The sequence below is a fragment of the Diabrotica virgifera genome, chromosome 2, assembly GCF_917563875.1.
Source record: "Diabrotica virgifera virgifera chromosome 2, PGI_DIABVI_V3a".
Taxonomy (NCBI): Eukaryota; Metazoa; Arthropoda; class Insecta; order Coleoptera; family Chrysomelidae; genus Diabrotica; species Diabrotica virgifera.
In genome coordinates, this window is record NC_065444.1 from 216547833 (window position 1) to 216562832 (window position 15000).

The 15000-nt window shown below is 33.4% G+C and overlaps 1 protein-coding gene across 5 annotated transcripts in view; it reads right to left on the reverse strand.

Moving 5' to 3' along the window:
* Positions 1–5022: 5022 nt before the first annotated feature.
* LOC114333974 (zinc finger protein OZF-like) overlaps positions 5023–15000 on the reverse strand; it is a 231802-nt gene continuing 221824 nt past the window's right edge. For all 5 annotated transcript variants that reach the window (XM_050643103.1, XM_050643099.1, XM_050643104.1 and 2 more), the window contains one exon: positions 5023–8676. In XM_050643103.1, coding sequence (XP_050499060.1) covers positions 7535–8676 — 1142 coding nt within the window. In that variant the 3' untranslated portion in view covers positions 5023–7534. The remainder of the gene's footprint in view (positions 8677–15000) is intronic.

The window sequence follows — 15000 nt, forward strand, 5'->3', positions numbered from 1 at the left end:
TATTTTTTTTTCTGAAATATCAAGGGGTGCTTATTATAAGACTAACTTTTTCTGAAAAAATTTCGCCCCGGAACCCCTCTTTTCACCCCTTTAAAGGGGGTAATTTGTGGTTTTTGCGGAACGTAGCCCTTCCTGTACCTTTTACAAAAAATTTCTTTTATAGAAATATGAAGACGACTATATTTTCTACGATTTATTTCCCGACAATATCTGTCTATCATCCACCGTTTAGCGGGGGTGGCGCCCCAAAGTTGACAAGTTTTTAAAAAAGATGTTTTTAAAAAAAATATATTTTTCCCTAACTGTAACGGAAATTAAGAAGAAATCCTACGGTAATTATTCATAAATAATTGCTTGATTTTTTGGTATAGGTTTCACTTAAGGGTGATTGCCCTTTTTTAAATTACAGCGTGATACATTTTAAAAAACCCCTTTTTATACCATCTGAACCGTTTATGCTAGAGTAAAAAGACTTTTAGCGATTACCCATGTACTGGTGCTATTTACAAATTTGTATAATTCACCCCCATTTTTTCCCCGGAACCACCCCAAAAAAAGAAGAATTAATAAATAAAGTGATTTTCTTGGAATCCTTCACACTCAATGCCCTTTATTAATATGCTTCATATATCATTTTGTGCACGTTATTATTACACATGCATGGACACCAAAAGCGATTTCCTAGTACAACCCCTGTAGCAAAAAAAAATAAATAAAATAGGGGGTTGAAATTTTTTTTGTTTTTTGCTTTTTGATCCATATGGGCATATGCTTCATCAATAGTGCTTTTCAAAAATATATATGGTTATTGCAACATCCCTGCGGAAACCACCCCTATCCTTGAAAATATACTGCAGAATCTACCCCCATCCCTTGGCGAGCATGTTTTTACGAATTTCTCATTACCTATGCATTCTTTTTAAACAAAACTTATACAAGGTTAAAGACCACTATTTACTCTAAAAATTAGGTTCTATCCATTTTTTTCGTACAAGCAACCGTTACGGCACAGTGGCGCCGTAAACCTCATATGTGCTTTGGCGGGCTCCAGTTTTTGTTTTTTCTTCGTCATCTGTTCGTTTTATTGGTAAAATGCTTATGTAAAATAAAACAACACAGTGCAACCTACAAATTATGACTTATGCACATTTTACAATCTTTAAGCCCCAAAGCCACAGTGGTGGCCCAAAATCAATTTTTGCATATTTTCGCCACCTACACGCATTTTATTGCATTAATGCTACCTTAATAGCACAATATTTACCCTTAGGTGGTCGCTAAGCAGTGACGGATCCAGGGACGGGTGATGGGGGTAATCATCTCCCCCCCTCTCAAACCAAGTGATATTATATTCAAAGATTATAAAAATATTCATTTATTTTTATAGAAATTTAGCCAATTGGCACCCCCTCTTAACGCTACTGGATCCGCCACTGTCTCTAAAGCATAAAAAGTACGCCATTCTTATAAAATTAATAATATAATATAAGTATTTCTATAAAAATAAATGAATATTTTTAGAATCTTTAAATATATCACTTGGTTTGAGAAGGGGGGGGGGGTGATCGCCCCCATCACCTCTTCCTGGACCCGCCACTGCTTAGCGACCACTTAAGGGTGAATATTGTGCTATTAAGATAGCATTAATGCAATAAAATGCGTGTAGGTGGCGAAAATATGCAAAAATTGATTTTGGGCCACCACTGCGGCTTTGGGGCGCAAAGAATGTAAAATGTGCATAAGTTATAATTTGTAGGTTACACTGTGTTGTTTTATTTTACATAAGTACTTTATTAATAAAACGAACAGATGACGAAAAACAAAACAAAAACTGGAACCCGCCAAAAAGCATATATATGATGTTTACGGCGCCACTGTGCCGTAACGGGTGCTTATACGAAAAAAATAAAGAGGACCTAATTTTTAGAGTAAATGGTGGTCTTTAACCTTGTATAAGTTTTGTTTAAAAAGAATGCATAGGTAATGAGAAAATCGTAAAAACATCCTCGCCAAGGGATAGGGGTAGTTTCTGCAGTATATTTTCAAGGATAGGGGTGGTTTCCGCAGGGATGTTGCAATAACCATATATATTTTTGAAAAGCACTATTGATGAAGCATGTGCCGATATGAATCAAAAACCAAAAAACCAAAAAAAAATTTCAACCCCCCATTTTATTAATTTTTTTTGGCTACAGGGGTTGCACTAGGAAATCGCTTTTGGTGTCCATGCATGGGTAATAATAACGTGCACACAATGATATATGAAGCATATTAATAAAGGGCATTGTGTGTGAAGAATTCCAAGAAAATCACTTTATTTATTAATTCTTTTTTTGGGTGGTTCCGGGGAAAAAATGGGGGTGCATTATACAAATTTGTAAATAGCACCAGTACATGGGTAATCGCTGAAAGTCTTTTTACTCTAGCATAAACGGTTAAGATGGTATAAAAATGGGTTTTTTAAAATGTAACACCCTGTAATTAAAAATAGGGAAATTACCCTTAAGTGAAACCTATACCGAAAAATCAGTCACTTATTTGTACATAATTGCCGCAGCATTTCTTCTTAATTTCCGTTACAGTTAGGGAAAAATATATATTTTTTAAAAACATCTTTTTTAAAAACTTGTCAACTTTGGGGCGCCACCCCCGCTAAACAGTGGATGATAGACATATGCTGTCGGGAATAAATCGTAGAAAATATAGTCCTCTTCATATTTCTATAAAAAATAATTTTTGTAAAAGGTAAAGGAAGGGCTACGTTCCGCAAAAACCACAAATTACCCCCTTTAAAGGGGTGAAAAGGGGGGGTTCCGGGGCGAAATTTTTTCAGAAAAAGTTAGTCTTATAATAAGCACCCCTTGATATAACAGAAAAAAAATAAAACCGGACTTGTGTCCATTTTGCAAGGTTCAACCTCTGTTTCCTACACTATTTTATTATTTTTATATATTTTTTATAATTTGACCAGTCGCGTTAAATTAATTAATTAATTAATCATTAACTTTAAAATCTTAAATGGAAACCTCCAGTTTTTCTTGCAGATTTTAATTCGTTACGTGAAAGTAAGCAACTTTTATTCAAGACATTTTTTCGAACTGTGAACGATTGATGTGAATTTTTGTGAACGATTTATCCTGATACCATAGGTAAATTATAGAAACGGTCTAATATCTCACGAAATACACTTTCAAATAAGAAACTAAAAAACATATTTTTAATCTTTTTCGAAAACCTTTCGAATAACACCAAACGTGACCCTCCGACCCACCCCCTGGGGGTAACTTTAAAATCTTAAATAGCAACCCCCACTTTTTATTACAGATTCGGATACGTCACGAAAAATTAAGCAACATATATTCGAAATATTTTTTAGAATTGTTAATAGATGGCGCTTTAATTGGAAAAATACGATTTATTAGCGCCATCTATCAGAAATTTTAAAAAATGTTTCGAATAAATGTTCCTTAATTTTTTATGGCGAATCCGAATCTGCAATAAAAAGTGGGGGTTGCTATTTAAGATTTTAAGGTTACCCCCCACCCCACCTCCAGGGGGTGGGTTGGAGGGTCATATTTGGTGTTATTCGATAGGTTTTGAAAGTAGATTAAAAATCTGTTTTTTGGTTTCTCATTTGGAAGTGTATTTCGTGAGATATAAGACCGTTTCCATAAATTACCTATGGTATCAGGATACATTGTTTTTCCCAATTATAGCGCCATCTATCCACAGTTCGAAAAAATGTCTTGAATAAAAGTTACCTGCTTTTACGTAACGAATCCAAATTTGCAAGAAAAACTGGGGGTTTCCATTTGAGATTTTGAAGTTACCCCCCACCCCACCTCCAGGGGGTGTAGTGGGATTGGTGTTTGGTGTCATTGGATAGATTTTTGAAAATGATTGAACACGTATTTTTCAGTTTTTTGATCCGATGTTTAGTTCGCGAAATATTCGACGGTTCCGCTACTTTTGGGACACCCTATATTATAATGTACATAATTTCATCACATTTCTTTCTATGTACTAATATACGTATCCAAATTGGGATTCTGTGTCATATTCTTCTTTGGATCGTGGATCCCTCACCAACCACGGTTTCACCAACCACACCTTTCTCTTCAGAACGTAACCCCCGCGGTTGAAGCGGGATTACTGTATCTCATAATATATTACATCTCATATCCACTATAGTAATAAGTGAGCCTACAAACACTGAACCATAATATATATTATTCGCTCTGAGCGTTAACAAAGTGTCAAAGCAAAATCGACCGACCTGCTCATGGTGGCGGTTTTTTGAAAGTTTGTAAGGACACTTCGTGTATGTTTAAATGCAACATTAAAAAAAGTGCCGTGTCACGCTAGGGATATTATGTATTAATATAAACAGAAAATAAAAACGTACTTAATCTGATATAAATTCTTCACTTTCCAATATTGATTATCAGTTTGATTATGTATACCTAACATCACTATCGCAGTTTATATCAATAAATCTTTATTAACGAAAAAGAAAATATTTTTGTTGCACTATAAATTAATAACTAATGAATTCTAAAAATTGTATTCGGTTATTATCACTACAAAATAAAATATTCAAGTTTAACAAAATAATCCCATAAGACTCAATGTTAAAACGTCCTTACAAAATCTGACAGCGTATCACGTGACTGTAAATAGAGTGGAGACGCACAGTGCGAATCGTCCCGCTCCACTCATTACTGTAGTGAGCTATATGAGATGTATACAGTGTGTCGCATTTAAGATCAAGACACCCCTATAAATGGGCAGGGGGCCGTGGCCCACCTAGCTTATCGGGTGACATAAACTATATATGGTTATCCAATGTATACAAAATGTAATGTGCATCATGTTCACGTCTGTCCCCCCCCCCTAAAAATTTTTATATGGGTGTCCGAACCCCTATATTTCGGCCATTAAAAAAATACAGATTTGAAATTTTGCAGTCATACAGGTTGATGGTTCACATTTTTAAAGACACTCAAAAATGAAACAATGTAGTTGCTTTTATATTTTTTATTACAAATGAAATACGTAAATGAAAATATAATAATCCCTCATTTTTTTAGGGTGTGTATCCAAGGGCTTTGAGTATTGCTTTATTATTATGCATGGAGATTATTATATCTCCTTTTTGTTTCATAAAACTGTTGTAAAAAAAACTGTTGTGAAAATGTGCTTCTCTCTATTTACTAATTCGTTAAAAGAGGAGAGAATAGACATTGTTAGTGTTTCATCAATTTTATCAAAACATTTAAGTCGGCAAATACATCGTGTTCCCACTGTTCTTTTCGGTACAACCTTTTTAACTTAATTAAGATGCTTCTTTCCACAGGCTCTTAACTATTTCCTTACATTTCTTTTGCCGCCCATTTTCGTTTCTTGTTTCTGCGAAATCGCTTCTTTTGTTTTAATTTTACTTCTATTCGGTGCATAACTTGTACTAGGTTGATCCAAATCATTCGGAACATATTTACTGCCCGAATATTGAAGAGGATGGCTCTCGATTTCCGACTCCGACGATATTATAAAACGTATTGTCATCATCATCATCAGTAGCTCGACAACCCTTTTTGGGTCCTGGCTTGTTCTAGGATTTTCCGCCATTCTGTTCTGTTCCTTGATTTGTTCTTCCAGTGGGTAATCTTAAGTGTTTTCAGATCTTGTTCCATGTATCTAAGTTTGGGTCTTCCCTTTGACCTTCTCCATACTGGTGTTTGCTTCATTATGTGTTTTGGTGTTTCGGTCTCCAACATTCGTTCAACATGGCCCATCCAGCGCAGACGTCCGATCTTTATGGATGGTATGACGTCGGGTTCGTTGTATGCTGCGTATAGTTCAAAATTATATCTTTTGCGCCATACGTCATTTTCTTTCACAACCTTAATATATGTGTCTAAGGATTTTTCGTTCAAACGTACCTAATAAGTTCTAATCACTTTTCGTCAGTGTCCATGTCTCTGATCCATATATAAGGACCGGTTTTATCAGGGTTTTGTATATTTTGCATTTGGTTTTTGTCGTGATGTTGTTAGATCTTAGATGTTTAATGAGTCCATTATATGTTTTATTAGAAATATGTATTCTTCTCTTAACTTCTTCGCTGACATTGTTATCTGCGGTAACTAGTGAACCTAGATATGTAAAATTTTTTACGCTTTCGATGTTATAGTCTCCTATTGTCAGAATCTGTTAGTTTTCTTTGGCCTGTCGATCTGCTGGCCTTCATGTATTTGGTTTTTATTTCATTAATATTTAGGCCACTGTTTTGTGCCGCTCTTTCTATAGCATTAAATGCTTCTATCATTTCTCTTTTGCTTCTAGCTATGATATCAACATCATCTGCAAATGCCAATATTTGTACACTTTTTGTTATTATTGTTCCTCTGGTGTTGACTTTTGACTCTCTAATTATTTTCTCTAATGTTGAATAGAATACAGGATAGGGCATCTCCCTGTCGTAGGCCCGTTCTAACATGGATTGTATCTGTTAGTGCGTTTTGAATTCGAACCCTGCTTTGTATTTTAAGCGTTTCTTTTACTATATCAATGAGATGAGTTGGAATATTAAACTCTTTCAGGGCGTTGATCAGAAATTCTCGATGGATACTATCATAGGTACTCTCAAAGTCAATGAAGAGATGATGTGTTTCTATATTAAATTCACTAGTCTTTTCCAAGATTTGTCTCAAAACGAAGATCTGATCTATTGTGGACTTCTGCCTGCAGAAACCACATTGATATCCCCCAACTATTTGTTCCGCATATGGTATCAATCGCTCATACACAATATTTGACAGTATTTTATATGCCACAGTCAGTAGAGTTATTGCCCGGTAGTTGTTACATTGAAGCTGATCTCCCTTTTTATGTAGTGGAATGATTACTCCGGTATTCCAGTCTTGTGGCAGTTGTTTATTATTCCGTATGTTCACTATAAGTTCGTGTATCGCATTCAATAGGAAGTCTCCGCCTTCTTTTATTAATTCTGCGCTAATGTTGTCCAATCCAGGTGAATTGTTGTTTTTCAGTCTGGTAACTGCTTCTTGCATTTCAGCTACTGAAGGGGGGGGGGGTTGTTTCTCTGGTATCCGTTTGATCCAGTATAATTTCATCGTATAGTGGATCTCCGTTTTGTTCACACTTCTTCTCTTTGAAGATAAAACGTATTGTACTAAACACGAAATTCACGTGTTCTTAATCTCAAAATTGAAAACAAAACACCTAAACACCAATAACACTCTACCACCGGACCAGTGAGCGTTATCCCCACTCCAACATCTTCAATTACAAGCGATCATAACTCCTGGACTTGCCTGATTCTTGCACCGTAATGGTTGATCAGATAAGCCCTTTGTTATGCTAACTTAATGAAGATTCGTTGGATTTGCCAGATTCTTGTACCAAAATATGCGCAACTTCAAATTTTATATGCTGAATGCAATAACTCAATTTCAGTTAAAAATGGAGTTGCCTGGTTCTTGCATCAAGGTCTTCAATTTTAGCACTTGCTTCAGTGTGCGCAGTTCATATGTTTTTTCAAAGTACTTGTTTGAGCAAACTGCTTAAAACAAACGTCACACTTGTAAGGTTTTTCTCCTGTATGTGTTCTCAAATGTGATTTCAAAGTAGATCGTTCGGTAAACCTCTTCAAACAAATTTCACACTGGTGTGGTTTTTCTCCAGTGTGTACTCTCAAATGAGTTTTTAAATTACCTTCAAGAATAAATTGCTTAGAACAAATTTCACACTTGTGAGGTTTTTCTCCAATGTGCACTCTCACGTGCCTATTCAAGATACTTATTGCTCTGAACTTCTTAAAGCAAATTTCACACTTATAAGGTTTTTCCCCTGTGTGAACCCTCATGTGATAATAGAAATGACCTTTCTGAGTAAACTGCTTAAAACAAATTTCACACTTGTACGGTTTTTCTCCTGGATGTGTTCTCAAATGACTTCTTAAATCGCATAGACTAGCAAAGCCGTTCACACAAGTTTCACACTTTAAAGGAACTTCTTCAGTGTGTAATTCCATATGTGTTTTCAAGTTACTTGCTCGATTAAACTGTTCGAAACAAATTTCGCACTTGTAAGTGAGTAAGGTGTAATTACATGTACTTGAATGTTGTTTCAATATGTGTGCCTTGTCAAACTGCTTATAACAAATTGTACACTTGTAAGGTTTTTCTCTAGTGTGCATTATCATATGTCTTCTTAAACTACATGCTGCAGTAAACTGGGTAAAACAAATTTCGCACTTGTAAGGTTTTTCTTTAGTATGCGATTTCAAATGTGTTTTCATACCACTTAGTTGGGAAAACTGTTTAAAACAAATTTCACACTTATAAGGCTTTTCCCCAGTGTGCACTGTCAAATGTGTTTTCAAATTATTTGCCTGTGTAAATTGTTTAAAACAAATTTCACATTTATAAGGCCTTTCTCCACTGTGTGTCTTCAAATGTTTTTTTAAATAGGGTTTTTGGGAAAACTGTTTTAAACAAATATCACATATGTAGGATCCTTGGCCAGTCTGAAGTTTCATATTTATATTATTTAATGTCGTTTCTCCAGTGTTTCCACTGCTACATGTTTCTTTAGAAGATGAAGGTTCAGTTGTTTTCATGATTTTCATTGTGTTCTTCTCCTGGAAGCAACCTAAAATACAAACCAACCATAAAAACTCTTTACAAGGCAAAATTACCAACAAAACTATAGAACAGGAACAAAAATGACTACACTAATAACTAAAGGCAAGCGTCCACAGACACGCATCGTACGCAACGGATTTTAGTTTGCCTTGAACAAAAACTTGTAACTGCGTCCACTGATCCGCATCGAACGGATCGCATCATCGAGAGGCAACTTTTACGATGCGTACCGATGAATCATACCGAATGCCGATCAGTGGACGCACATTTTTAATTATTTTTAATGTACAGGGTTGCGAAAAATCTGGTAACACGGTCATTTCTCGGAAACCGCTAGAACGATTTTTATGGATTTTGGTGGGTGAGGGTATTTTAATACGGCCGATATTATAGTGGTAATTACATTGTTGTCAAATTTTCTATTTTTCTCGAAATCTAATGAACTTTCTTATTTCAAATAGAACACCCTGTATATTTTTTTCGTTTTGGAATTCTTAAGGGATACTGATTATTTTTCATAGGATGTTCCCTATACCTAAATGCCATAATTTCGGAGTTATTGCTACATTTATTAAAAAAAAAAATTTAAACAATCTACAAAAACGCTGGACGGAAGGGCCGCCCGAGAACTTTATCGTACCGATCTATTATCGTTATGGTACTAGATACTGGCATTCTATAAAAATAACAAAGTTACTCGTTATTTTGATATTTTAGAAACACCTACTGTACTTAAAAGTATTTTATGGTTCTACGCATCATTAATTCCTGCATTTGAGAAAATGTTCGATGCCATATTTCGGGGACACACTATAGACGTGTAGATTATTGCATAAATCAATAGAATATTATAGTCATACTTTCATTTCAAATTAGTTAATTTTTCTGAGAAATTAATAGTTTACAATATTTGCATTTCATTCTATTTCGATTACGCCAGTCAATGCGCGAGATTAAGAACAAGACATTATCTCCAAATTCTATCCTACTGCATGGATTTTAATGAAATTTTGGGAGTAGCCTAATCTCCTAATTCAAAGTCTATCCCAGTGGTTTTCAATGTTTTTGAGCCATGTACCACCAAAATTCTTATAATTATTTTTGGTACCACCTAACTAAAGATCTATGGAGGTAGATAATATCTAATTAACTACAAATATGCTGAATTTTGGCAGTGGTTTTGCGTTTTGTGTACCACCGCAACTAATGAAATGTACCACCAGTGGTACATGTACCACAGATTGAGAACCCCTGGTGTATCCTATATACTATGGCGATTTTATCATGGGGGAAGTTCCCACCACTTCTCAGGGGTGAAATATTTTTTATTTTCGAATTACATTGAGAAAAAGGAAGATTTTTAAGAAAATTTAAAAATTCTATAATTTGATCACATTTTTTACAAAAACCATTCATTTTAAACCCGTTCAACTTTTTGAAAGTAGAAATAACACTATATATATTAAAAGGTATTGTAGAAGGAAAACAATGCATTTAAATTATGGTGGATGGGGAGTTAAATGTATGTACTTTTCATTTTTCCTTAAAGTACATTAGTCATATATTTTTTTGCACCATATCTCGCTTAGTTTGTAAGTAACCGACATTTAACGGTGCTCGTTTTAAAGGCCTTTTCAAACACTACAAAAGGTGTTGGTAGCATTATACACCTAAAACCTACCGTTCCTCTGTTATTTCAAATTGAATACACCAATTTGAGCATGCACCAAAAAATAAACTATTTTCACCTACCATATCTCTTTTTGTATTATAAATAGAACATTTACGAAGGAACGAATCTCTTTATTATTTATAATCTAAAAAATGTTTTATATAGTGTTTTTAGTTCGATGCATAGTTTTTAAGGTATTCACAAAAAATCCGTCCGAAAAGGTGTCATTTTTCAATGAAAATGGCCAATTTTCAACTACGCATAACTCAAAAAATATTGAGTTCTCAAAAAAAGTATAGACCAGTTTTTGCTTAGAAATAGGTTCTTTAGCCACTTCCGTGCTTATTTTGACCAACAAATTTTCCACCCCCTTGAAGAAGTGGGAACCGCCCCAAGATAAAAGCGCCATAGCATATAGGGTAGATTTTGTTTCTTGAGCTATTCCCTACTTACTGTGAAAATATCAAGTACATCAATGTGATAGGATGGAATTCGGAGCCAAATACCCTCACTGACTGCCCTACAATAATGCTCTGCTATGAACGCGTGAGAGAGGACACACTTAAGATTATAGCAAAATTTATATTTACCGTAACTTTTCGAGTTTTTGAGCTACAGCAATGAATTTTATGTCATTGGAAAGATAATTTTGCATTATTTCAAAATATGTTAAAATATACAGGGCGTATCTAAAAAAATTAAGATTTTTTATTCATTTCCGGTTCAACCGGAAGCCATATTTTTGGTAAAATTTATTGTGATAATAGATAATAAAGTACCATATATGTCTGCAAAATTTCAAATTTTAGTTTCTATTAAGAAGGAAGTTACAGCCACTCGAATATTTTTTTATAAAAAATTCATAACTCCCCTCCTATGGGGAGTTAAGATATATGACTAATGTCATTCAATTTACTGATAGGATATCAAAAATATATCAAAAAATAAAAAAATTCCTTGGAGCCATTTTTGAGAAAATCTAGTTCAAATTTATGTCAAAATTTGACCCCATAAATATAGGCAACCCGTAACTTTTTCTGAAAAACGATAACATCCTTCTTATAGCCCCATCTTTAGGCTATATAACGACTTTTTCAAATTAAACTTATCTTAAACAAGTTTTTAGATAAACAGAGAAATGTGTCGGGTGGGCGGTCGGCCATGTTGGCCGCCATTTTGAATTTGGAAATGTCAAATTCCGTATTTTTATTTAACTATCGATGAGCTTACTTTGAGTTGAATTTCATTCATTTCGGTCAAAATTTGCAAAAATGGGCCCTAAATAACCCCCCTATTTCGGCCCCCCTTTGAGAGGTTTTTTTTAAAAGCTTAGTTTCTCGACAAAATTCTCTTAAACTTACTCATACCGAATTTCATCAAAATCGGTTTAGTAGTTTTTGCTGGGCGGTGGCGACATACGTACGTACGTACATACGTACGTACGTACGTACATACTTCCGACATGTTTTTTTTATTTGCTTTTTAGACTCAGGGGGACTCAAAACGTCGAAAAAAGTGAAATCTGAAAAATTTTTTTTGCACGATCCTATAACTTTATTATACTATACTACGTATATAGTACGATAAAGTAAAAAACAATTTTTTCGTCCGGGTAGACATTATTTTAGGTTCATTGGATCATTGTGATGTTTTCCTCTAAATTAATCGTTTCCAAGTTATAAACAAATTAAAACTAAAAAAAAAAATCAAAAAATGACGACTTTCTAGGTTCAAAAACACAAGTAAAAAATATTATTTTTGAAACTACGAAGTGTCTAAATTCAAGAACAAGCCTTATTTTATCAGTTACCGATAAGAAATTTGGTCTTGTTTCATTTTAAAATATTGTTTTTTAGTTGTTAATGCATCGCCCGTTCTCTCATATGCGCTTCATTAATAATTAAAAAAACAATATTTTAGAATAAAACGTGCCAAAAATTCTTATAGGTATCTGATAGAAGGTTTGATCTTGAATTTAGGTAGTTCGTAATTTCAAAAATTATCTTTTTTACATGTGTTTTTGAACCTTGAAAATCGCCATTTATATCAAACTTTACAAGGCAAAATTACCAACAAAAATATAAAACAGGAACAAAAATGACTAAACTAATAACTAAAGGCAACCGTCCACAGACACGCATCGTACGCAACGGATTTTAGTTTGCCTTGTACAAAAACTTATGTAATAGGCCAATCAAGTTAGGTTTTTACGAGACATAACGGAAAAGACGAGGTTTGACAGTTGAAATGTGTAGTATGAGATATTACAAAAAGACTACCATCTTGCGATTCATCAATTTTTTAGTGGAACATTTTTTAAATAAACAATCAAAACGTCAAACTTAGTTTTGTGCTCATAACTTAAAAACTTGTTTATTTAGAAATTTGACGTCCACAGGTAACTTTCTCAGAAAAAAAAGGTACATCGAATGAGATACGCTAAATAAAAATCGGTTAATAAACAAAAAAGTTATTGCAAAAGGGATGACAAAATCACTGTTTTTGAATATAGTTAATAACAATTTTATTGTTTGTTAAAATACGTTTTAATATACCCAAAATTGAGGGCACTATGGTGTTTGAATGGTGTGCAAAAAATGGTCCAGATCTGTTAAATAGTTTTCGTAAAATTGAATTTGTTTATAAAATTTTTTGAAAAACGGGCTAATTTCTGAGGCTGGTCCAGTTAACATGGATGAATGTATCTCAATAATCCGGGGCTCATTTCCTTCGTTAAGATGTATACTAAGAGCTTATGAAAAAAAAAGTAAAAAAAAATTACATATACGTACACAAAATTATTTGTTAATAAATAGCAGTTTTTAAGCTTATAAACAATTACAATAATTTCGTAGAAATTAGATCAAATTAAATGGCAATAAAAAATACGGAAAGCTGGTTAAAATACACAACTTTCAAAAAAAATTTTTAGGTCATACGACCCTTGGGGTCTGAGATAGCCCCTTTTTTGAAAAAATCACTGTTACGTTAATTAACAACACTAAGAGCTGAAATTAACCAATCTTTTATAAGAAAAGTCAAAGTTTTTAACAAAGTTTTTAGTAAGAAAAAATGTTAAAAATTGTTTAAATAGGAGTGTTATAAACACAGAGTATTTTGCGTTCCGACTAAAGTAAAAAATAGCGGGCGTAGTCGACTGACTGAATAGTGGGAGCGGTTGGCGACCGGCATGCGGCAGCAACTATTAAAATTACGTTATCCCGACCACAAAAATCCACTTTAAGGTGAATGACAAATTTTTGTCATTTCTTATGTTTTCGAGGTCTCTGAATCCGAATATGGAGTTAATTTTTTTCTAGAATTAGTGGAACATGTTCAAAAATCAAATTTTATGCAAAAATGCGAAAAATCAATTTTGATGATTTTTTCAATTTTAACTCACTGTATTTTTGGTCGCTGTAAATATTTCCTTTTGAAAATTTTCCTGTGTTATCTTTGAAGCATTTAGATAACAATGATATATGTCCAAAATGACTTAACACGTTAAAAGAGAAGTTGTTAATTTTTAAACATTTTGTCGTCAGGTTTCGTTAGTTTCATGTTTACTTAAAAAAGTTGAGTGACAAACTTTTTAGTTTATAATTTTAATTAACACAGAAATAAAATATAATTTATGAAGAAGTTTTCCAAAAAAATTTAATTTAAAATATGCAAAAGGAAAATGTTATGTGACTTTATAGACGAGCGGCACACCCCAAAAAAGCTTATTTCTCGAGATACTGATTCTAATTTTGGTCATACTTTATACATATTTTTGATGGTGCTGAAAAATAAAATTAGGGTTGTTTTGCATTTTACGTGGGGGAACATTATCAAAATCGCAACTTTACCCTAAAAATAAAAAAAAATCACGTTTTCTTGAGTTTAATTTGCTACAACTCTGTTCCATTGTAATATTTTGTTCTGATATGTTTATAGTATATATTTCTCACCTTTCTGAAGACAATGGAACCTGCTTCAATATTTCTGTCTTGCCATAAAGAAAGTTATAAATTATTTGAAGTAAAAGGTGCAGATTCTTGAATTGCAAAGTTTAATCGCAAAAGTTGAGTAACAAAATTTGAAATTTAGCTGTTTAATTTTAAGTTTAAATCTAGAGTACAGAGAACAAAATGTTTTATAGAAAAAAAGTGGTGTAACTTTTAATTTTAAGAAAAACGTGATTTCATTTTTTTTATTTTTAGGGTAAAATTGCGATTTTGACAATGTTTCCCCATCTAAAATTCAAAATAAAACTCATTTTCGTTTTCAGCACCATAAAAGTATAAAGTAAGACCAAAATTAGCCATTCACCACACCGTGGTTGATATCTCGAGAAATGAGCGTTTTTTTTGGGGGGAGTACCACGTACCACTCGTCTATAAGGTCGCGTAACTTTTTTTCTGTTGCATATTTTGACTTTGTGGCCTTTTTATTGTTATTTTTTAAATTTATTTATTTAAAATATAATTTTACTAAATAAATGTGCAACATAATAATATTCATAAAATTCAAGATTCTACCAAAATATATAAATATAATATTAAGCTTCAAATCCGGTATACTATCAATGTTAAAAATGGGCTGCAACGGTCTAGCGCTAGCGAATGCTAGTCCGCGAATTTATTCTCATTCGGCTGCGTCCATCATTTTTTTTTA